Below are 25110 nucleotides of genomic sequence, written 5' to 3' on the forward strand. Positions count from 1 at the left end.
GAGATGCTGATGACCTGTTATCCTCACTATTCAGACTCACTGAAACTCAGGATTTAAATGCGGCAGATTTAGATTACACAAGTACTTGTTAACCTTAAGGATTTTTTTTTAATGTTTTCACATGATCTACAAAACCTACTAAAGTTTTTCAGCAACATACAAACATTCTACAAAATCACAGTAAGACAGGCTAAAAGAGTCCTTAGTAAACATCTTTTTATGCTACATTTCTGAGCAGTCTTCTGGAATAAGTAAAGCAGTTATTAAGTCATTGCCCCTAAGCCGCAAACTTCAACACTCTATTCTGCTTTGCCAAACTGGAGCTAGGATTCTCTGCAAACCACACTACTAATTAGCCAGCTGGCTTCTTTAAAGTTCTACCAAGAAAAGGTAAAGTTTAAAAAACAAAAAATAAAAAACAGACTGCAGGGCTAGAAAAGAAAAAAGGGAACTGTATTTTCTATCTAGTATGTTCTCTGGGGATTCAAGAAAGCATTTTCAGAGCCATGTAGGCATGTGTTTTCAAACCCAATACTTAGGGAGGCAGAGGTAGGCAGACCTCTCTGAGTTCCAAGCCAGCCTGATCTACCTAACAGATCCCCAGGTCAGCCAGGGGTATATAGTAAGACCCCATTGGAATGAATGAATGACAAAGCAGACAGACAGACAGACACTCACACACACATGTATATACTCCCCTAACAAAGGCTTCTTTACCCAGGTCCTTCCTACAGCTCCAAGTAAATCCAGTTCTCAGTGTTTCTAACACTTGAGATCTAGCTTTGTCGCACCCAATTCAGAAACACCAGCATCTTCCTCAGAAGTCTAGGTCTCAAGCTAGATACTTTATCTTATAAGCTAAGAAGCCAGCAGCAGCCCTAGAGGAACTTCTCTCCTGCAATTCTATTTCAAAGGCTCATCTTTCTAAGTTACTAAATTTTTCTCTAGCCCCCTAGTCCAATGATTAGCTGGTGTCCTGTGTCTCTCTTCACAATGCCTTCAGACTTATACTTTTATCATTCTGATACTTAGTTAACAACTCTGTATCTAGTTAGATTATTTCTACTAAGATATCTTCTGTCCAAATATATATCTGGCATGGTTTGTGTCTCACAAATAAAATCACAGGTGATAAAATAATCTAGGTATGCAGAATAGGATTTTGTTGTCATAATTTTTTGCCCTTTTTGGGGGGTGAGGTGGGGGTTGGGGGTAAACCAGGTTTCATGTAGCCCAGGCTGGCCTAGAACTCAACTATTTTACCAGTTAACCTTGAACCTCTGATCTTCTTGCTTCCACTGGGTCTATAAGCATGAACTGCCATACAAGGCCTTGTAATTTTTATCAAAATAAAATTTAGTACCAAGAACAGTGACAGATACCTGTAATTCCTACAACTGGGTGACTGAAGGTCATGATTTTGAGTCCAGCTTAGGCTATGTACTGAACCTTGTCTTAAATAATTTTGCCTATACTATATTCAATTAAAGAGCAAAGAGTTGATTGGTAAGAACAACCTAGTTAAATCAATATTTAGCTATCAGAAACATTACTTCAGAGAACATTTGAGTTTGTCTTGAATTCATCCATAAATATATATTGATAGAATAAGATATATGAAGACATTAAAGCTATCTCTCTAAATTTGGTATTACTTTTTAAATCATAAAAATATAGCAACTATAATTTAAGAACCAATCCTAATACAATGATCCAACATCACCTACAAAATACAATTAAATTATTTTAAATATTTAAGGAGACTGGGAATGGCTTAAGTCCATTTACCTTATGTTCCCCTCAACAAAAAGTTTTATTTTGGAGACAGGATCTTCCCATGCATCCCATGTTGGCCTTGAACTTGAAATCTTCTAGCTTCTGACTACTAGGTGCTTTGTCCACATGCATGCATGCCAGCAAACTGGCTGGCCCCAAGAACTTCAAAAGCTTCACATACTGTCTGTCATTCCACTCCTTGACTTAGCTTACACCTACTGCCCATTCTCACTCATACCTGCAATTACAACCTTCCACCAGCCACAGGTATGGCTTTTCTCCATCAGCTCATGTACGCAGCAGGTGATGGTCAATTTTGATTGTCAACTTAATAAGACTTAGATCACTATAGAAACAAGCCTCAGCCCACTTCTTAGGGAATTTTCTAGAAAAGGCTGAGGTACAAAGGCACAGCTATGTTGTGGGAGGCACAATTTTATGGGCTGGAGTCCTAGACTAAATAAAAAGAAGAAAGAAAACAATAGCTTTCTTCACTCTCTGCTTCCTGTCTGCAAATTCAATGTGAAGAGCTGCCTAAAGCCCCTCTGATGAGACAAATATCTTCCCTTCTTTATATTTTATTTTATTTTTGTCAGATACACAATAAGAAGACAAGTACTAGAAGGTCTGGGGAAGAGCACAGGAAGCAGTTTTAAGTAATCAAGTTTTTAACATCACACACACACACACACACACACACACACACACACACACACACGGTGATGGGAGGATTTTTTCTTTCTTATCTGAAAACAGCTTCCACTTAGAAAAACCAATGACAGACAACAGTCCTCTTCACATATAAATCTATAAGAATGGGACTCTGCTTTTGAGAGGAGTCATATAGAGCACTACAGAAATGAAACTCTTTACTGTGAGTCTGATTTATAGCTATATTCAAAAGATTCTGATTCTAGAATTATTATGCACAAGAATTACAGCACACTCTAGGTTAGTTAATCCATCCCAAGTTCTGTAACATTATCAAGCAAAATTTAGGTAAGTATGCAACTAAACCAAACATTATATAAGGCCCTAATATAAACACAAATACTCCAAACAACTTAAAAATATCAGTCAGTAGCCTTTATTTGAATGTTCCAGCACACCTAATTATAAAATATTTTTAATGAAATCTATTCAGTGTAGAAGAGCAAATTCTTCAAAACCACCTGATGTAATCATTCCCAAAGTTTTAAATATTAAAAAGACTACTTCCATCACATGAAAAGAAATACTACTAAGTCAAATTAGTTCTACAGCAGTTCTGAGATAAAAGAAATTAATGGGCTGTTTTCCCCAAAATTATTTCCAGAACAATATAGGTAATCCCTTGTCTTTAAAAGGAGGAAAAACATTCAAGCTAAGTAGGTGAAAAATGCATTCTCATGGGAAGAAACACCATAATGGCATGAAGTTTTCCAGAGAATAACAAGAAACTTTGCTCCAATAAATACTAGTGCTGAAACTCCAAAAACAGCAAACTTAATTCATTTTCCCTCTGATTCATTCTAGAAAATCAGAATCTGTCTCAAACCTACATACTCTTGGACTTCACATTTATGACACAAGTAATGTTTCTCTCCTCTTGCCCTCTATTCATAGTTTCCTCTGTTCCAGTAACACTACCCTGTTGAGGTTTGGTCTGTTGTTATGTATTGTAATGTTAATTTTGTAGCTAAAGGTCTAAATTTATGAGTAAATTTTTATGTTTATAAACTTTTGTTGTACAAACCTTGTTCCTTGATTTAAAAATATTGGTTAAATAAAACTGGCTACAGCCAGTTACTAGAGGGATTAGAGGTAGGTGGGCTTTGAGTTACTGGATTGGGGGTGGAGAAGAGAAGAGTTAGGAGAGACCGGAAAGAGGAAGAAGAACCAAGGGAGAAGGAAGCCACCATGAGAGGAGAGGAACCATGACTGTAATTATCTGGGGTATACCACTGGGGAGGTAGCCAAGCCAGCAGTTAAAAAGGTAAATTAGGGGTTATCCCCCAATAATTGTCAAAGCCAAATAAAATAACCATAGTCTGAGTCTCATTAATTTGTAAACTAGTTGGAGATAAACATAAATTGGTTAAACTACATTTTGGCGCCCAATGTGGGACATGAAAAGAATCTGAGACAAGTTACTAGGTAGAAAGGCACAACCTCAACCCTTCCCTCAAAAAACATGGCTTTCAAGCTACTGCTGCTTGGGACCAGCTAGACTACCGATACTGGGAACGCTCTGCATTAGCTGGGCTACTGATGGAAATAGAGGCTGCAGTTCTCCCAAGAGCTGCTGCATGCTGCTCTGGAAAGCTAGCACTCTGCTTGGCAGAAAGCACAGCATATGCTGAGGCCCAAGGGAGAAGAATAGCAGCCTAGTCTGGGTCCACTGAGTCACTGTCTAGCAAAAGGTGCCAGCACAACCAAACAGGGAAGAGCACATGGGCCAGAGATTACTGGCAGATGCCCGGGTATGCAAGCCTAAAGCCACTCAAAAGCAGGGCAAGTCGGAAAGGCCTGGCCAGGGCCAGCAAAAGGACAAGCACAGAACCCTGAGCTAGCTAGACAGCTGGAGTGGGGCTAATGCAACACAAGGTACATACTAAAAGTCCCAAGAGTCTAAACTAATAAGGTATTAAATTAAAAAAAAAAAAACAATTAAAAAGCTAAATATAAAAAATATCTAATTTAAATATAAAAATAAAGTCCTTAGAAAAAATTTTAAAATAAAAAAAATGCTTTCTATATTTGGGATGGAGAGAAACACAATGACACAACACATCTGGATTCTATATGACCTTACTTCACTTATCAGCATACAAATGGCTATTATTTCAATGATTAGAGTTTTATATATCTCTTTGGGAGAGATCAAGATAAGACAAACTTAGAAAAAAAACTAAAAAGTTAAATACTAGATTAGGGACCATTAAACAGATTTAAAAAATCTTTAAATAAAATTTTGAAACACTCAAGAAAATCCAATCTAAAACTTACAATATCAAAAAAAACGTAGTTTCAGACAAAGTTTCCACAAGAGTTTATGAAATTAAATGGCAGCCCATAGAAATACAATATATTAAATTAAAAATCAAAATTCTGAGGCTGGAGAGATGGCTCAGCAGTTAAGAGCACCAACTGCTCTTCCAGAGGTCCTGAGTTCAATTCCCAGCAACCACATGGTGGCTCACAACCATCTGTAATGGGATCTGATGCCCTCTTCTGGTGTGTCTGAAGAGAGCTATAGTGTACTCATATGCATAAAATAAGTAAATAAATCTTTAAAAAAAAAAAACTTCCAAAAATCAGCCTGTGACCTCCCACAAGTGTACTGTGGTTCACACCTCTCCACGATAAATAAACAAAATAAATGTAATGATAAAAAAAAAAATCAAAATTCTGCTTATTGATAACTTAAAGCAATGCCACACAATGGATTGTATGTTTCATTTTAGAGTTTAAAAAATTAAAATATGTACACATATTAATACATAATACAATTAATACAAGTTTAGGGTTCCAACAGACTTCTGCCTTGAGTTCTGAGGAGAATGATTTTAAGATTACACATTTACTAGGGATGATGGATATCTTAAAGATGCCTTCACAGATTAAAACTAATAATGCTCTGACATATATGTCCATTAAAATACAACAATTTCATAAACATTATGGCATAAAGCCTATTCCAGATATAGCTAATGATCAGACAGGTCAAACCATTATAAAAAGGCCTAATAGGACTTTAAAAAAAAAAAAATACTAATAGGGGCTAGAGAGATGGATCAGCGGTTAAGAGCACTGACTGTTCTTCCAGAGGTCCTGAGTTCAATTCCCAGCAACCACATGATGGCTTATAACCATGTATAATGAGATCTTGTGCCCTCTTCTGGCATGCAGGTATACATGTAAGCAGAATGCTGTATACATAAGTAAATAAATTTAAAAAAAAAAAAAAAAAAAAGCTCAGAACAGAAGGGAGAGAAAACCAGACTCTCTCAAACCTCTTGTTCCAGTAACACTGGCCAGTATAATGTTCCTCAAACATACAAGAGTCTCCTACTGTGACAATTTCTAGATTCCCTCTACTTAGAATGTTCATTCCCTACATATCAAATATGTACCTGGCTCACTCCATCATTCTTCCAGCTCTTCACGAAAATGTCTCCTTTTCAGAGAAGCTTTCCCTGGGTTATTTTAGCCCAGTTCAAAATAACACCTACTTCTCTGTTCCTAGTCGCTTCCATATCCTCCTCAGCCCTCATCAGGAACTCTCAGTATCTGACAACAGTTCTACTTATTTTGCTTAAAAAGCACAACAGCAGCAACAAAGCTTTATTGTAGTTCACTGAGGAAATGAAGAACAATGCTATTCTACTGTTAAAGAATGTTAGAATGATGCTGCAGTTATCAGATGAATAAATGATACTGACTGCAGCATCTGGTAACTAGTAGCTGTTGCAATTAACATTTTATACTCTAAATTTTCATTCGAAAACCTTCAATTAGAATTAGTTTTAGATTTTCTTTCTTTCTTTCTTTCTTTCTTTCTTTCTTTCTTTCTTTCTTTCTTTCTTTCTTTCTTTTTAAATTGAGACAGGGTCTCTGTTATGTAGCCCTGGCTGTTCTGGAACTCGCTCAACCAGTTTGAGACTGGCCTCAAACTCAGATCTTCCTGCTTCTGCCTCCAGAATGCTGAGTAACTTAAAAACTCTGAAATCACTAACTAGCTTGTATAAAACAATTTAATTCCTATTGTCTACATTTACTGTTTAGTTTAATATAGAAAATGGTAATCTAAATAACCACTTCTCAGAAACAAGTTAAAATTGATAATTCAGTCTTTCTTAATCTGCTACAAAGCAAACAAAATATATTTTTTAATTAAAGCAAGTAGAAAACAGCTTACATTTTTTAAGAAACTACAAAAAAGTGTAGTAATGTTGCTTCATGCTCAAGATTATTCCTGGAGACTAAGAACAGATCTGAATACCTTACAAATCTCTGTAAGCATAAATACCCCTACTTCACTAAACTGCACTACTGTACAAAACAGCTATAGACTTCACAAAACAGCAATATTTTTTTTCTACAGCGAAGGTAATTTATTGTACTTCACTGGGGAAATTAATGAAGAATGAGGATATTCTACAAAACAAAACAATTTTATAAAGTTAGTTACTGAGCCTCAACTTGAAATTCACTACAATATGACATGACCAACTAACTTTCCAAATGCTGGGGAGTTGTACTCACCTTAATGAAGTTACAGATGGACAAGCTTGTCCATACAAACCCATCTGGCCACAAAGAGAATCTAAAAGTAAAGAAGAATCCATTATTAGATGCTTCAAAGTAAACTGATCTATAACTCAACTAACTACAATTCTAATTAAAATGCTGAACAAAATCAAAAGCTAAAGGAATCACCACTATTAAAACATATATGAATGAAAAGTATATGATAGTATCAAAGATATACGTATCAATCACATAGGAGACACAGACACCAAAAGGTGGTGAGACCTCATAATATGTAACAGATGAGTCATAGCAAAGTGTGTGCAGTGTTTGCAGAATCCTAGGCATTCTAGCAAGGTACCTGAAAGTTACCATTAACCCTGAACATGCCAGGAGCTACACCCACATTATCTCCTGCACACAACTAATCTACAGTGAAAAGTGCTATCTTTGTTGGTTTTATATATATAATGTCACTAATACTTCATCTAAAGAAATAGTTGCAGTGCTTTAAAATGAGACAGTTAAGAGCACAGTAGCACTTGAGTTAAAGGGGACTTGAGTAGTTCAGTTTTGATACATTACTAAAAGTTATTTTCTTCATTAAAACTTAGGGATAATACCATTTATCTAGCTTTATGTATTATTAACCATTGCAGACTTGTTTAGAATAAATGGATAAATGTATTTATTAGCATGACTATATAACAATGGCAGAATACCAATTATTTTTACTAGGCACAAAGATAATCCACAAATGCCAAGGGTTAACGGGTACTATAAAAAGATTGGAAGAAGTACAGTACACAATGTGTAGAGTGGTGTGATGTGAGCAACTGAAGGGAGTGCTTACCCCAAAGAGCCCGCTCTCATTCCCAGTTCCAGCCCAAATCTGCTAGGGAGCATTTTAGACAGTGTTGAAAGAAGTCCTCAGTTTTCAAAAGAAAAAAAAATCAAACCTTAATTGAACTCTGACTCCCTATTTTCTAGACAATACAAGAGTCAAATCACTAGATTTTATTCTAAATTTATAATAACCTTTGTTTAAGAAACTTAATGGGTTCTCGGCAACTAACTAAAGATACAAATACGTGGAATGGTAACTATCTGATATTTTTATTTACTTTCTGTTTCTCCACTAGAATACAAGTTCCACAATGGAAGGAATTTTTGTCTGCTTCATTTCCTTCTATCACCATAATCTGACTATTGTCACATGTATTTATTCAACAACATTTTTTCTACAGTTGAAAAAAAGAAAGTTAAAATAATATGCTGGTGAAATGGTTCTGCAAGGCTGGCACCCTCTTTCAATTACCAGAACCCACAGAAATTACCAACTCCATAAAAATCAGCCTCTGAACTCCACACATGTACATCTGAACACAGACAACTTTTTTTAAAAGCAAGTTAAAATAAGATCTGTTTGAAACTGACCAGATCTCTAATCCAGTCTCTGTGTCTTCTACTTCTATCTCTACATAATTTAGGACCAAGATGATCAAAATATCCAAAATATATATAGAATCTTCAAAACTCAAAAGTGAACCTAATTTAAAAACAGGCAATGATTTCAACAGTCAATTACAGGTGAATATCTCACAAAGACATAGGTATTCAGCGTTATTCACTACAAAAGAAGTCAAACCAAAACCATAATCACAGCGGGAAACCTGGCTTAAGGGAGGGACTAGTGAAAACCCCACTACCTGAGTTTGACCCCTAGAAGCCATGGTAGAAAGGGTAGGAACACTCACACATAACAGTTAAATAATCTGTAAGTTTTAAACTTCTTAAAGTTCTTAAAATCTTGTAGTTGCTGGTGCTGCTTCTCTAAAAGCACATCAACCAATCAAAAAGGTTAACACTGATTTACCATATCATACAAACCAGCAATTTTACTCCTAAGGAGAAAGAAAAGAAAGTCAGCCTCCCTAAATATATAAATCCACAGGAAAAAAACTGAATCAAAGATTAAATCCTAACAACAAAAGAGTAAGACAATCCAGATGCCCACCAACTGATGAATGGTGTGTTAAATACAGAAGTGCTATGTCCATGCAGTACTGACAAAAGGAAATGATGTATACCACAAAACACATAACCTTGAAAACATGCAAAAGGAAAAAAGACAAAAAACCTATACATCATAACTCCATTTATACAAAATATCCAAAATTGGCAGATCTGAATTAGTAAATAGATTCTACTAGTAGTTTCTCAGGACTAGCAGGGAAAGAAGTAAGAGAAGGAGAGGAACTGGCTACTAGAGAGTATGGAGTGTCTTAGAGGGGTAGGAAAAGATTCTAAAATTAGATTGCAGTGTTGGTTGCACCTGTAAATACACTTTAAAAAAAAAAAGCAGGGGTGAACTATGTATGTGAATTGTACCCCATCATATCTGTTTAGCGTTCAGCAGCCATACACAAATGTTTTTATTCTGCCAAGTTTTTCTGCTTCTTTCCTATATAGTACCTGCCACAAAATCCAAAGCTAGAATGGAAGAGACTAAGAAAATTACTTCATTAGAAAGCAATGCTCCTCCTAACAATCACTTTCAAACTGATAACCCCTGGAGCCATTCCATTTAACAGTGTGTTCTGGGGTCTCCATTATTTCCAACCCATACTCTTTATTCACTCAGCAGTGACACACATACAGCCCATTACAAAGATCATACAAGTGGGAGGGAGAATTGGGTAAATATGATCAATGTATACATGTATGAAACTTTCAAAGAATAAAAATAATTTTTAAGGTTCATACAGCTAAAAAATATATAAGGAAGCCACTACTATTTCCTATGGATCAACTACATAATATATATCCCTCTTCTGAAACAAGAAAAGTCCAAAACAAGATGAGCTGGAGGAGGGTGCAACCACAAGCTTCAGCTTTTTAAGATTAAGAGCATGAAGTTTAAGACTGGACTCTTTTTCTTTCCCTTGCTTCAAACCAGGAGCTTAAAGCAGGTAGTGAACACAAGGGAAAGGGCTTCCTAGCCAAACACCAGAGTTGTAACTTCTTCCAAACCCCAAACTTTACCTCCTGCAACTATATAATCAGATCACAGGCCTTCCACTTCAAACCAAATCATAACCAAGCAAGAAGCAGAGGATTCTATTTCTGGGTCTATTGTTAACTCACTGACAATACTGAAGCTCTCTCAGTCATTCTCTTCTGCTCGGTAACTTAACCACAACATGTGGACCCAAAACCAAATCATGTGATCCAGTAAAAAACAATACCTTTTCTTTTTTTACCTTATATATTTATTTTCATGGAAAATATGACAAAAGTACATTAAACTAAATCATATTATTTGTTCAAATCAACTTTATTGATATACATGAAATATTCAAAAATGTAAAAAAAAAACTTTCTTAATATATTAAGCCCTTTCTTTTAATTACTTTTAAAGGTACTCACTAAACAAAGGTAAAATTAGCTTTCAGGGAGCTGAAGGGTTCTGAGCTTTAAATCTACACTCAGTTAACATTTAGAAAACATGCCATTTCTCTGGTCCCTATGTCTTCATCTTAGGCATTAGATTTATTTATGTGCTTTGCCTAGTTTAATTCAAAGCAAGAGAGTCTATCATACCCTTGAAAAGTAAAATGAACCTACCAGACTTTCTGAATATCAAAAGGAATAAATACTGTAATATATCCACTGGAACTCTGATTCCTAGTGGGTTAATACATGCCAAATCATTTCCATCTCCCTCACAATGACTGGCATGTGTTTGTACATAACTTCCCAAGGAAAGGAAGCTATAGACCCCAATATTAGAATTCATAAAATAAAAATGACCTCCTGCTACCTAAAATCAGTCTTAAAAAAAAATACTGACTTTAAAAGAAAAGAAAAAGAAAAACAAAACAAAAAAAAAAAAAGTTTTTCAAGACAGGGTTTTTCTATAAAGCCCTAGGTGTCCTGGAACTTGCTCTGTAGTCAAAGCTGGCCTTAAACTCACAAAGATCCACCTGGCTTCTGCCTCCTGAGTGCTAGGATTAAAGGCATGTGCTACCACTGCCTGGTTGTCATTTCTATAACATTCCTAGAAATCCTAATTTATTAATGTTGAGTGAAACCCAAGCTGTCTGTTAAGTAAAAGTTCTATCAGATGAAGTTGATATTAAGTTAATTCAGGCTTAGGGCAAAGTCATCAGAAAGGTCTTACATCTTAACCCACAGTGGCTGCCGAAAGAGTTAATTTCTCAATACAACCAAAAAGCAATAGATATCCACAACTAACTGGGAAAGCAGTTAAACAAACTGTAATCCTGTCATCCCTGATTCACACCATTGAATGAACAAGAGACTCACATCAGGGCATTCTCTTTGAACTGGCAGAAACTCTGGATTCTGGGTAGGAACAACAAGCTGGGTACATCACCTGGAATTCTCTGGATACTCATTGTTAGTTCCTAGACTCACACACAATTTTTTTTTTCTCTCAAACATGTTTGTGAACTTGAAGAATAAAAATGTTACAGGCATGGTAAAAACTTGGTTCTCGTTCCACTGAAAAAGGTGGTAAAATTCAGTGTCCACTGAAAAAGGTGGTAAAATTCAGTGAATACTGGAATGAAAGTTCAGTAAAAGAACACATGCTTAGAATGTTCAATGCTACAGATCCAATTCCTCAGCACCACAATAATAAAACTAAATTTAAGTGGTTTTTAAAACAGCCAGTAGACATATGAGTGACAGACCAGACCAAAAGTATATAATTTGGATTCATTCAAGAGGCAATCAGTCAATGGGATTCCAATCACAACATAATTAAAGGGATGCATTCATAGTATTCTAAAACAGGACATGATGGCTCAGACCTGTTTATCCTATCACTTGGAAGGTGAAAGCCATAAATTAAGTTCAAAGTCATCCTGGACTACATGAAGCCTCATCAGATAGACAGGCAGGAAGCAGACAGACAGACAGACAGACAGACAGACAGACACACACACACACACACACACACACACACACACACACACTCTACCCCCCGGCCCCACTAACAACATTACAGAAAGAGGGGGAGGGAAGGAGAGAAAGAGGGGAAAGAAAGGCTATTATAATTAAGGCATGACTCACTGGAGAGCAAAAAAATTTACCCTGTACTACTACACTATGCACCTGTTTCTGCCACTGGAATTCTGGTTCCTAGTGGGTTAATACTTGTCAAATAACTTCTATCTCACAATGACTGGCATATGTTTTGCACATAACTTCCCAAAACACTTGCTGAACTGATTAAAAAAAAAAAAAAAAGAGTACATGTTTCAATGAATACCAAAGAATTGTGTCTAAGAGACAGATTAAAAAAAAAAAAACAAAGGAATCAAATAATGACAAAGTCAACAGGAGGATGGTCAGGCATACTGGCTCATGCCTAAAACTATGACAGTTGATGACTGAAGCAAGAGGGACACTTCAAGGCTAGCCTGGCTACATAGCAAGTTCTAGTCAATTATCTGTGTTTCTTTCTCTGCTACTGTGATAAATACACAGATAAAAGAAACTTACAGGAGAAAGGTCTTAAATTCTTGCTTATAGGTAAAGGTATAGTCCATCATGGTGGAGGTCAGAGTGACAGGAAGCCTGAAGCACCTGATCAATGGCATCCATAATCAGAAAGCACAGAAAATTAAAGTGAATTAAGTCTATATATATATATTAAAAAAAAATACGAGTCTAGTGTAATGACACATGCCTTTAATCCTAGAAGAGGCAGATGAATCTCTTGAGTTTTAAGGTCAGCCTGGTCTACATATCAAGTTCCAGGTCAGGCAGGGATACAACGTAAAACACTATCTTAAAAAAAAATCTATTAGTAATAATAAGGAAATAAAAATTTAAAAAATAGCACATCAACACAAAAGAAAAGACACAAGGTATATGAAAAACTCTCAATTACTGAACCTCAATAATGAGGATTCATTTTATTTTATATACTGAGAATGGATAACAGTATGGAGGATCAAACCCTAGACCCCACATGTCTGATAAGCATTCTTTCACTAAGCTATATGCCTAAGACCTCTTATTACTTTTTATGTTGATACAGGGTCTCATTAAATTACCTAGGCTGGCCTTGGACTTATTCTGTAGCCCAAGCAAGTTAAATCTGCAATCCTATTGCCTTAGCCTCCCAAGCAGCTGGAATTATATAGGCCCACACAACCAGGCTAACCTTACACTGTATATACTTCTGCACATAATAGAGTAGGTAGATTGAGGGCTTTGGATACTATTTATTCAACTCCAGTATTTGTACAATGAATTGTCTTTCTTTTCTTAAATTTCAGGAAGCACAGAATGAATACTACCTCTGAGAAAATAGCCTATGTAATCAGAAAAGAAAATGGGCACTCATTAGCTCTATCAAACAGAATTCTCTCTGAATCAACTCTAAGAAATTCTTGTGAATCAATACGGAGCTGAATATGAGCCAGGGTAGTGCCTCAGCTAAAAAGAAGTAAATACAGTCTCGAGCTTCATTAGAAAACTAGTATCCAGACCAAGAAGGGCAACAGCCTTCCTAACTTTCCAGTTAGTTCACATTGGAGTACTAAGTAGGGCATATTAAGAACACTTACAAAGCTGAGTGTTCAAACAAAAAGATTCATAATACTAGTGAAGAATTTAGAAATCAAAAGTCCGTAGTTGTGGTGGGGCACTATGAGGGAGGGGAAAGTGATCTTTATGAGTCTGAGGTCAGCATAGTTTACATCCCAAGTTTCAGGGCAACCATGACTATATAGCGATAAGACCCTTATCTCCATTAAAAATATAAAGGAAACCATGTCAAATGTAAAAAAGAAGCAAGGTCTATTTAGCCTGAAGAAGAAAACATCTTCCAGCTTCACAGCTCAATTCTAGTATATAGACTGAGAATATTATTTTCCTCAGGCTTTCCTGGCTATTAATGAGTATTCAAAAAGTGAGAAAAACATTGTATTTTTTTCACTCCAAAAAACACAAAAGTGTTCAATAATCTTAACTACTTTGTGAATGTACATGAAAAGGTGACAATTTACTGATTTCCCACAATTACTTGCCAAGCTTCAAATACTAAGGAAACAACAATGAACATTTTAATATCCTAGTATACAGTTTGGGAAGCTTCTTTTCCTCTAACCTCATTATGCCTCATCTCTTTAAGTTTCTGATTAGTCTTTCAGCCTAAAATGCCCATATCTCATCCCATTTCAAATACTATCTGTTATATGAAGCTTTCTTCATCAGTAGAAGCAAAACCATTACTTTCTGGTAAATCCATGGCTCTTTAGCTACACCCGTCATTGGGAACAAACTGCCTTTTAACTGCCATCTGACAATTCCTTATATCCACAGCACTCAAATTGTCCAATAAAATAATAATGTTTAAATACTTGAAGAGTTAACTTGTGGAAAAAAAAAAAGAGAAAGACTACGGGCTCTACTGTTCCACAGAAGAAAAAAGATTGGTTAGTAGTACATTTTACTTAATTAAACGCCTAGATAAAATGAACAGACTACCCTTTCTTCTTTTCAGACGTGGCATCCCTAGTGGCATTCAACTCACTATGTGTACAACAGGCTGACCTCAAATCTACAGCAAACTTCCTGCCTCTGCCTCCCTTTCTGAGTGCTGGGATTACAACACTCAGTACCATGCCACATTGGCTACCTTTCAACTACCACTGATGACAGGCTTGGGAAGAGTAGCTAAATGGCCATTCCTAAGTGTTCTAGTAGGAAAGTTCAACGGTGTGAAAGACTGACTCAGTATTCTAAGAACTACAATTGATTTATTTCATCATACTAGGGGAAAGGTAACTTGATACATACTATTTGTAGCAATACTAATATTCTTAAAATTAGTAGCCATGTGATGGTGGCTCAAGCCTTGAATCCCAGCACTCAGCAAGCAGAGGCAGGTGAATCTTTGAGTTTAAAGGTCAGTCTGGTCTACAGAGTGAGTTCCAGGGCATCTAGGCCACACAGAAAAACCTTATCTAAAATAAAATAAAATAAAATAAGATGAAATACAAAATGCCTTTTACGTAGTACTTTAATGAATATGTAAAAGTCCCTCCAACACCTTCTGCACAGTGAGTCACTTGCCATTTAACATTTCTTTATGTACCCAATGGTGGTCCCATCAGATTATAACACCAGTAACATCACAGCCATCAATGTTTGCATAAGCACACTGATTGTCCCCAGTGACAAAGTCATCTAACAGTTCTTAGAACATGTCCCCTTTCATTAGGTAACAGAACTGCAGAAAGGATAAAGACACATTGTCTCCATCCTTAAGAGTAAATGTAAGGATCTTTTGGGAGGTACAGTTTGGCTTTTAAAGCAGGATCTTACTACTTGCAATCCTGCCTTTACTAGAGTACAATTTCTTAAATCATGGTATCAATGCAAACCTGGTAACCACCCATAACCCAGAATGCCTAAATTATCTATCTCAGTAACAAATGTTCCTTAGATGATCAAGCCTTGTGGCACATAATGCAAGCACTTGGGATACTGAAGCAGAAAGACTGTGGGTTGAAGGCTAGCCTGGGCTATATACCAAGAGCTTGTCTAAAAAAACAGGGAAGGGGGCAATGAAGAAATGTTCCTTAAGGGCAATCTTGGGGGTTTTTTTACACTCATCATTTATGGGTGTGAAATGTGTGCTTGAAAGGGTCAGAGGGCAATTTTCAGGAACTGGGTCTCTCCTTTCTATTCCATGTAGGTCCTGGGGATCAAAACTCAGGTTGCCAAGCTTGGAGAACACTATCTTTACCCACTGAGCCACCCCATAGGTTCAAGGGCATGTTTTCCATCAATGGTTCTCAGCATTTTATTGTAAATAACTATGAGGCCATCAGTTCTTCTTAAAGCCATTCTTTCACACCCCTGGATGCATTAAGTTCTTCAAACAAACATACTAAACACTGCCTTTCCAAGTAAAAAAGAGTCATCAGAAGGAATCAGAGGCACCACTATTACTGGAAGGACAGCTCTGTGGTAGCCCTCAAAGTAAGCATCTGTGGTCTTTGCTGGCATGGACCCTGCTTTTCACTTGTCTGGACATAAAAAGATGAAAAATAAATGACCAAATAAGAGAAATTAATTAATTCAATGTTCCTGGATTGAAAATATTACCTTAAACAAACATTAACGATTTTGTTTTTCTTATTAAAAATCTGCGAGAGAATGAAAGCAGGTATCCTTAGATCTCATTTTCATTTCAAACTAGACTACCATTTCAGGTAATTTAACTGAGAAATAACTACTGTAAGTAAACCTGGGATTTTTAGTTTGCGTCGGAGGGAAAAAAATCGTTTCTTGAAATGAGCAAATTCTAATGCAAAGAAAACCTTAAATCACCTAACATACTCACAACTTGACCCATAATACTATAATCAAGTCATTTATCAAACCAATGTATCTATATAACTTAACAAATACTTCAACAGCACCAAGTATTTAAACTGCTCTTCAAAGGTTACTTTTCAATTCGTTATGTGAACCATAAAAATCAAATTTTCTGAATGAAACATGTTCACTGTATAGAAACGTTCATTAAAAGACACTTTATATTACCCACTGTCATGCTTTTCTCCCAGTCTGTTTTTGTTGTTTTGATTTTTAGTCAGTAAAACTTCCTTGTACACTATCAGTCTTCTTACCTACTTAGGCAACAGACAACAGGTCTCACTGTATGACAGTAACCCAGATAGATACCTGCATTAGAACCATACTATGTATAATCTCTCTAAAATTCATTAGCATACACTTCCACTATGAAAGGATGAGAGACCTAACTGCTACTTAGCAATCCTTAAATTCCCACTCTGATTCTTCCCTATCTCACCTCCAGAATACTAACAACAGAAATGGAGACTCAAGGAAGAATGCTTCCAATGCCTAAAAATGGACCTAATTTAACAAATTGTTTCTGCTAGTTTTACATGACACTTTACAGTAGCATAGATACACTCTTATCTAAAGGACTGGTCATTTGAGATCTCATGGCCTTTCACTTCCACATCAAAAACCTAAAGTCTGTTCCTCACTATAAATTAGTTTTTTACTAAAAGAGACAGACAGACAGACAGACAGACAGACAGAGAGAGAGAGAGAGAGAGAGAGAGAGAATGAATGAAAATGAATGAGAATGAATACCGGAAATGGGTTCCACTGTCAGCTCTACTAATAGTAATTAAGTGATACTCTTGTCAATTGACTTCATGGGTTACCCACCTGTATTACAGGGCTGTTATGAGGCCCAAATCATCAAACATCATCCAAATGTAAGGTGGAAATATTTCAAAACTACACATGCTCTAACTAATATGACACATAATTTTCTGACATACCAAGTATTTCTGATGGTGTTTGCTATCCATTTGTACATAAGATAAAACCATCAATCTATTTCACACCTTACCTGTCCAGCCTGTGTAAAGTACTACAGATTCATATATCCAAGGAGAACAGCAGAGACACCACTCACTTCCTACCACAACATTATGTTCTACCTTTATTCAAAGAATCAACCTACCCTTGATTGTTACGTGTTAACTACTGTGACTGTAACTCATTCCCAAATGTCCTAAAACCCAAGCAACGGAAACTTTAAATTATTTTAATAATCACCCAAAATGTAGAATGGAAACAATAATCTATTTCTATCATACTATAACCTCCTCCCAAAGTCATCTCTGTAAACAAGCAAAATATGACACTGCTATTGAATGACAGCAGTCTTACCCTCTAGTGCATTTCTCTCACAAATCTCACAGCTAGCAATAGAAACTAAGATCTATTTATTGGTGGTTTAAAAGTAAGGTTAGATCTCAGCATTAGGCAAAAATAGATTCCAATTCCTGTGGTTTTTGATATATATACACTGGCACTAAACTTTAATTCTAATTGATCCTATTCCACTAAGCAGGACTCTTACTGCCTGGGAAGAATTCAGTTGCAGCTCTTATCTTTGTACTCCAGGGGAAATTTTTGACTGAAAATCAGTTGACTAAGAAAAGCCTCCTTCAGACACAGTCATCAAGAAATGATGGCCAACTCTTCAATGAGCTCAAGACTCTCCACTACTCAGGAATTGAAAATAATGAAAAACGGCATAGGCAGTTGGTGATTTCTCTAAAAATTCTCTTGGACTATATTCTATTACACTTCCTATTGTGTGTATGTGGGGGAGAATACAGGCATGCCATGTGCCTATACAATGGTCAGAGGACATTTTGTAGAAGTCAGTTCTCTCCTTCCAGCATGTGTGTTCTGGGGACCAAATTCAAGTCATCAAGCTTGGCAGCAAGCACCTTTACTGACTAAGCTACCTCACCAGCTCTTTCTTTTTTTAGACTTATTGTATTCATATACATGTCTATGTGGGTGTGTGGAAACATATGCATGCATATGCATGCACAAGTTTGTGACTTAACCTCAAAGAGGGTGTTGATCCCTTAACCAGAAGAGGGTGTTGATCCCTTGAAGTTGAAGTAAAGGCATCTGCAACATACTGGGCTTGTTACATGGGCGCTAGAATCCAAACCCTAGTCTCATAACTGCACAGCAAGCATGCTTAATCTCTGAGCTATTTGTCAGCTAAGACTATATTCTATAAGTTCCTCTTCATTAAATCTGAATCTGTTATAGAGTAATTCACTCACTGAAGACAGAAAATACAGTGTGGTGTTAATATAGATCCAATCACACCAAAATAAAATTCTGTTAGATTTATGGTAAAATTCTTAAAGCAACTGAAGTTACCTACAAAGTATTAGAAACTGAGTCTAAAAAGGGGTATCAGAGTAAAAATTCTTATCTTATTGTAGTATTAAAAAGTTTGACGCCATAAGTCATTTTTTTGATCTGATTATACAAGAGTATTCATCAGTTTGAAAAAAATGTCCAATTCTCATATATCAAATAGAATGACAGCTAAAGGTACCTATCAACAAAAGGTTACTTAAAATAAGTAGAGTGCCATTGTTATAAATATAAGTACAACATCTGGTTCCTTGCAACAAAGCTATTTCCATAACCCAACAGATGGCCCACAGTAATAATGCTTTGCTGATCTGGTTATAACAAATTCTATTAAATCAAAAATCCTGTACAGCGGATGCCTTTCCCAATTTCAGTATAAGTCAATCTCTTTAGCAAAAACACTGTACTTTGGTTCTTTTTGTACAATGAAATACAGTTATGCCAACTACAATGGTCAAATTTTTTTGAAAGTTATTATGAAGTGCCACTGTGATGTTTTCCTGAGTTTTGAGGAAGAAGAGGTAGAGTTTCCCCCTCTGGGACTGAAAAGGTAACTTCAAAACAGAAACAAAATCTGAGTTAAGAAAAGACTGCAGAGAGAGGTATAAATGAGTTCTGACTCTTAAGCTGACGTTTCTGAATAGTGCCAATGAAGGAATCTACAGGACAGAAAACACCAGCAGTGAAGAACACTGAAAGTGTGTAGTTGTTAGCTGAGCCAAACAAAACAAAACACACTGATGTCTAAATATCTAGCTTGTTTTAGATCCACATTAAAAGGAATGCTCATGCAATGTCAAGTAATGTTTCACTGTTTCTCCAACTGTATTCAAATCCTATCTTCACATTCTGGCCCTGCTTTTCCTTGACATAGTTTATTCATAATCAGTGAGCAAAACAGTGTAGTAATTAATTCTGAGTTCTGAAAATAGACAATGAAACTTCAAAACTTGGTTCCTTCCATTCCTAACTAAGTACCCATAGGCAATATTTCACCTTTCAGTGTCCATTTCCTCATCTGTGAAAATCTGATAAATTCAACTACTGAGATTGTTTTAAGGATCATATAATGAATGTATTCTGAACACTTTGTTGCTAAAATAAGAGCTCAAAATGTTAGTTATTATTCAAATTACCTATTATCATCACATCACATTAAACACCATTGGAGTTCTAAAGGAAGGACAGAACTATAAAATCTCTTATTTAAACACAGCAAACAAGTAACAAAATTCTACTAAGTCTTCACTCTACGTCCCAAAGAGTCATCATAAAAATTCAGTAATTCCCAAGTTGGGTGTGGTAGCTCATCCCTTTACTATATCCCAACACTAAAAAGATAGAGGCAGAGAATAACTTCAAATTCAAGGGCAGCCTTGCCTACAATCCAAGTTCAAGTTCAAGGACATCCAGAGAAACACAACAGAATTTTTTTTTCCGGTTACAAAAAAAGGAGACACTAAAAAGAAAAAAAATGAAGTGATTCCCCCAAGTGATATGGTTTGCCCAGTCCCCTTAATTCTCCAGGAATTTACATAGGGATCCTTTAAGTAGCAAAGAGTGGTAGAATTGGCAAAAATGAATAACAATGACATCTGCTCCAGCATTTCAAGTGCAACCCTGGCAAGGTTACCTAATATAACTTTTCATCCTAAAGATGTTTTTCCTACACCACAGATTTGCTGTGTGATCAAACAGATAATGTATGAAAATACACATAAATCATGAAAGCCCTACACAGCTTAAGGACCAATTATGACTTACTTACCTTTAGATCCCTAATGCCTAGTAAAGCACAGTAGAGTTTATAAAACTAAAAATTAAGCCAGAGTTGGTAGAGTGAAGTTGGTAGAGTAAGGGTTTAAATGAATTAAGAATGGAAAAAAGCGGGGGCTGGAGAGATGGCTCAGAGGTTAAGAGCACTGACTGCTCTTCCAGGGGTCCTGAGTTCAATTCCCAGCAACCACATGGTGGCTCACAACCATCTGTAATGGAATATGATGCCCTCTTCTGGTGTATCTGAAAATAGCAACAGTGTACTCACATAAATAAATCTTTAAAAAAAAAAATGGAAAAAAGCATAGTATATCCATACTGTAGAATTTCTGACAATATAAGGGACTAAGACACTAACACAAACCAATATCAACAACCCTTAAAACAAGAGCAGTTAGACACAAATGACTGTTAACGTAAAATAGTGGGATTCCTAGGGGTGTGAAGGGGAATGCCTTTAGTTAAGGTCTCAGGAAGCAGAGGAAGACAGATCTCTGAATTTGAAGCCAGCCTGGTCTACATAGAGTTCCAGAACAGTCAGGACCCTGCTTCAAAAGAGAAAAAAGAGGAAAGAAAGAAGAAAAGAAAGAAAGGAAAAACTAACAAAAAAGAACTTTCTTCAGAACACTAGTTTCTTTTTTGTTTTAGGTTTTTTGTTTGTTTGTTTGTTTGTTTGTTTTGATAGTTTTCCACTGGGTAGCCCTGACTGTCCTAGAACTCCTGTATAGACCAGGCTGGACTGGAACTCAGAGATACTCCTACTCCTCTGCTTCCCAAATACTGGGATAAAAGGCATAGAACACGTTTCTTCTCTGAAGACAACCTCCATTTTTGATCACTGAATAACTCTGATATGATCAATCATAATACCAGAGAAAACCTTAACCAGCATAAAATCTCTACAGATCCTGTGAAAACCTAATTTGTCATCTGTTATCTTTCCTTTAAAACTCCTTCTGGTTTAGTTCAACCGTATTTGCATTAAAGTTGCTGTCTGTGAATTTTAAAACTGAATTAAATATTGTCAACGATCCTACCTTGTAGAAAATCTTCCTATTCTTGGCTTCTGTGACAGAAACTACTTCTTAGTTCTCAGAATGCTTTATTTTCTTATCAGCCTACTGTAAAACCCCAAATTCCTCAGGTTTCCCCCACTATACAATAGCCCCCCTGAAAAACTCTATTCAAGTGTTTTACTACCACTTACAGGCCCACCACTGCAAATCTACAGCTCACCTGACTACCTACTGTAAATGATAATTAAATACATAGCTAGGAACCTGCCCTAAATTAAATATATGTAAGAGCTTACAGCAACTCTGGGAATACTATAAGGCTAATACTAAATGCTATCATTTTATTCTCACAACCAGTTTCTTATGTCAGACAATTATTCCTAAAACTCTCCAAGAATATTCTAATCAGATTCCTATTTCTTGCACACTCAGCTGACATAGAGACCTTCTTCAGATATGTGGTTTCACTATCTTAAGAAAGCACTAAGGCAGCCTACCAAACCAACTCTTCTGTCCTGACAGATCCTCAGCCAAAGTACCCTAGCCAATCTAGTAGGTGCACATATCACTCACCAATGTAATGCTCTGTAATCTCCTAAACACACTTACCTCCTCGCCTTTTTTGTCTGAAAATTCCTTTTTCACACCACTTATTTGGTTGCATTATTTGAAATATAAGTCTGCTGTTATTTAGTACACACAAATGATGCATAAAGCTGCTTCTCCATAAGCAGAGACTTGGACTCCTTTTCAACAGAAGTTGAAGCTTTCAGGCACCAGTATTTTAGTCCTTGTCTCTTTATATATCCTACTTCACAGCACTGTATTTTACAGAAGTATACAAATGCTGACTGCCCTGCTATAAAACTGTGCCTCAGAGTATATCAGAGAATTCTATTTTTCACAGCCCCACCCATACTTAGCGTAATGAAAACAGAATCTGTATTTAAATACTTTTATTCTACATAGAAGAAAATGGAAGAATATGCTGACATTTGTTTCAGATAAAAAGGGGAAAGGCACTATCAAAAATACATTTTAAGACTACAATCTAGGCAGTCACAGTAGTAACACAGCCTGTAATTTCAGTACTTGGGAGGTGAAGGCAAGATCAAGAGTTCAAGGGCAGCCCTCACCACACTGAATAAGGTCAGCTTGGTCTACCTAAGACTGTCTAAAATTTAAAAAACAAACAAACAAACAAACAAACTTACTTCAGTTTGAAAAACAAGAGAATACTGGAAATTTTCATGTCGAAAGAGTGACTTCAAAATAGTAAGTTTTATTTCACCCATACTAATAAACTGAAAGCCAAAACAAACATTCTTGACCTCATCCACAAAACACCTAATAAAGGCATGAGAAACTCCCCAGCAGCACAAAACAGAGAACAAGATTCACCTCAATTCCAATACAAAACCAAACAGGAAAGAGCTTCAAGTTCACCTAAAACAAAAAAACTCAAAAATTAAATCACATCTACATAGCCCTTCCTATCATAAAGATGGGGATCACTTGGGGGAAAAAGGGCTGCTATGTTTTCTCCATAAATACTATATACTATGGTTTAAAAAAGGATAAAAAGTGTCAGTCACCGCTACTGTAAAGAGAGCAATCTATGGTCTCCAAAGAAACACTGAAAGATGTAAACGTTAACCTGTCAGGGAGGTGGGGAGACACATATTTCAAAACAGTGTTTTAAAAAAACAAAAAAAAAGAGCCCAATAGTACCTAGTGCATTTTAGAAAACTGGAATAAAAGAACTTTCAGAACTAGATAGCAGAGCTACCTAGTCCTTCTACCAGAGAAAAATCCACATATATTATGCCCAATAGAGCATGTATGCTTTTCCACTAGAGAACAAAACACAAGGAAAATATAAAGGCAAATAAACAGTGAAAGGAGACAAGAAGCCCACCAGTTTCGAGCTCCCTGACACGACTCATTCAGAAATCTAGCAAAAAACTTGAGCCCTGCATCCACGAAGACTAGAAAACATTAGGCCACAGTGACACAAGAGAAAGTAGAATAGAGAAAGAAAACCCGTACACACTAACACATCAGTAGCAAGCTTGCTCTCTGGAGGATTAAGCAGTAGAGAAAAGATCAAGAGCTACTGAAGTAGAAAAGATGTCAATGAACTAAGGTCCGGTATGTCCCCTACTAATCTCAATTTCGTAAGAGTACAACTCCTGATTCTTCCATCAAACAACAGTCATCCCCGGTAAAACAAACTGACCTTAACACCTTCCACGCTGCCCGAAGAAATCACGGGGTCGGGGGTAGTAAAGCACACGGAGGGGAAAAAAAAACATCTTGACCAACTGCAAAAATGGAGGGGGTGGGAGGGACGGGGCACTACCACGTGGGCAGGATGCAACACACGCAGGACAGCAGCAACACGTCCGCATGCGAAGGCTGCCTTTGCCCCAGTGCCAGAGAAGGACGCCGGGACAGGATGGGAGAGAAGGTGGGACCCTCGCCCCAGCCTTCTCACCCCCGCAGGGCAGCCGCGACCCACGAGACACTGGCCGCCGTCCCGGCAGAATAGCGCCTGGAGCGCAAAGGGAGAACGCCGCATCGCGCCGGGAACAGGACGAGCCCCGGCCAAGTGCAGGTCACGGAGAGACGAGGGCGCGACTGTCGCGGTCCTCCGCCGCCCGGGCATCTGCGGCGCGGGCCCACCTGGGGGAGGGGCGGGCGCGAGCGGCGTTGGGCTGAGGGGCAGCGGCAGCTGAGGAGTGGCGCCGCGGGCGAGGGAGGGCCGCCACACGGCCGGCCCTGCCCGGCGCCCACCGCGGGCCACAGGGAGCGTGCGCTGAGGACAGCGAGCGCAGCTCGCCCAGGGCAGCCCCCGCCCGCGTCCCGGGAGATGCCCCAGCCCCGCCTCCCCGCCCGCCGCCCCAGCCCCGACGAGACCCTGGCGACGCGTGCTCACCTCAGGCTGCGCAGGCCGGGACGGCCCGGCCGAGCCCCCGGCCGCTGCGTGCGTCTCCGTCCCCTGCGAAAGGTCCCAACGGCGCCCTCAGAGAGCGGCCCAGGCCCGGAGCGGCGCCGAGAGCGGCGGCGGCGGCGGCAGCGGCGGGAGCAGCCAACATCCGGGGCCGCGCACCCGGAACTACTTCCCGGCCCGCTCCCTCCCACCCCCGCCTCCCGCGACGTCTCGGCGCTCCCGGCCCGGCGTCCTCGGCGCCACGGCCCGCCCCGTCGCTGCTGCTGCGATGTGCGAGGGATCCCTCCGCGGGGACAAGTAGTGCCTCTGAACTCCCGCGGTTCTGCCTGAGTGCGGCCTGCGGGAACCGGCGGTGGGCGGTGCGGAGCGCCTTGCAGTGCTTGCGCTTCTGGCTGGAGAGCGGCCGAGGCGGTCCCGGCCCCTCTCCCGGGATTCCAACTCCGGAGGAATGCGCCTCGTGACCTCCCCGCCTTCCAGCCTCTGCCTCTGCGCGGCCCCGACAAGCACACAGCGCGGATTTTCCCGGCCGCCACCGGGGCGCCTTGGACCTTGCTTGGGGACACGCGTCCTTCG

General features: G+C 38.2%; 1 protein-coding gene across 3 annotated transcripts in view; it reads right to left on the bottom strand.

Moving 5' to 3' along the window:
* Foxj3 (forkhead box J3) overlaps positions 1–24665 on the bottom strand; it is a 92248-nt gene extending 67583 nt beyond the window's left edge. For 2 of the 3 annotated variants that reach the window (XM_034502469.2, XM_034502466.2), the window contains exons 1-2: positions 24523–24665; positions 7024–7084 (exon numbers count right to left, since the gene is read on the bottom strand). In XM_034502469.2, coding sequence (XP_034358360.1) covers positions 7024–7067 — 44 coding nt within the window. In that variant the 5' untranslated portion in view covers positions 7068–7084; positions 24523–24665. Of the gene's footprint in view, positions 1–7023; positions 7085–23823; positions 23909–24522 lie in introns of those variants that run through there. The other variant, XM_034502468.2, reaches the window with a different exon arrangement.
* Between the last annotated feature and the right edge of the window lie 445 nt (positions 24666–25110).

The sequence above is a fragment of the Arvicanthis niloticus genome, chromosome 5 (genome assembly GCF_011762505.2).
Source record: "Arvicanthis niloticus isolate mArvNil1 chromosome 5, mArvNil1.pat.X, whole genome shotgun sequence".
Lineage (NCBI taxonomy): Eukaryota > Metazoa > Chordata > Mammalia > Rodentia > Muridae > Arvicanthis > Arvicanthis niloticus.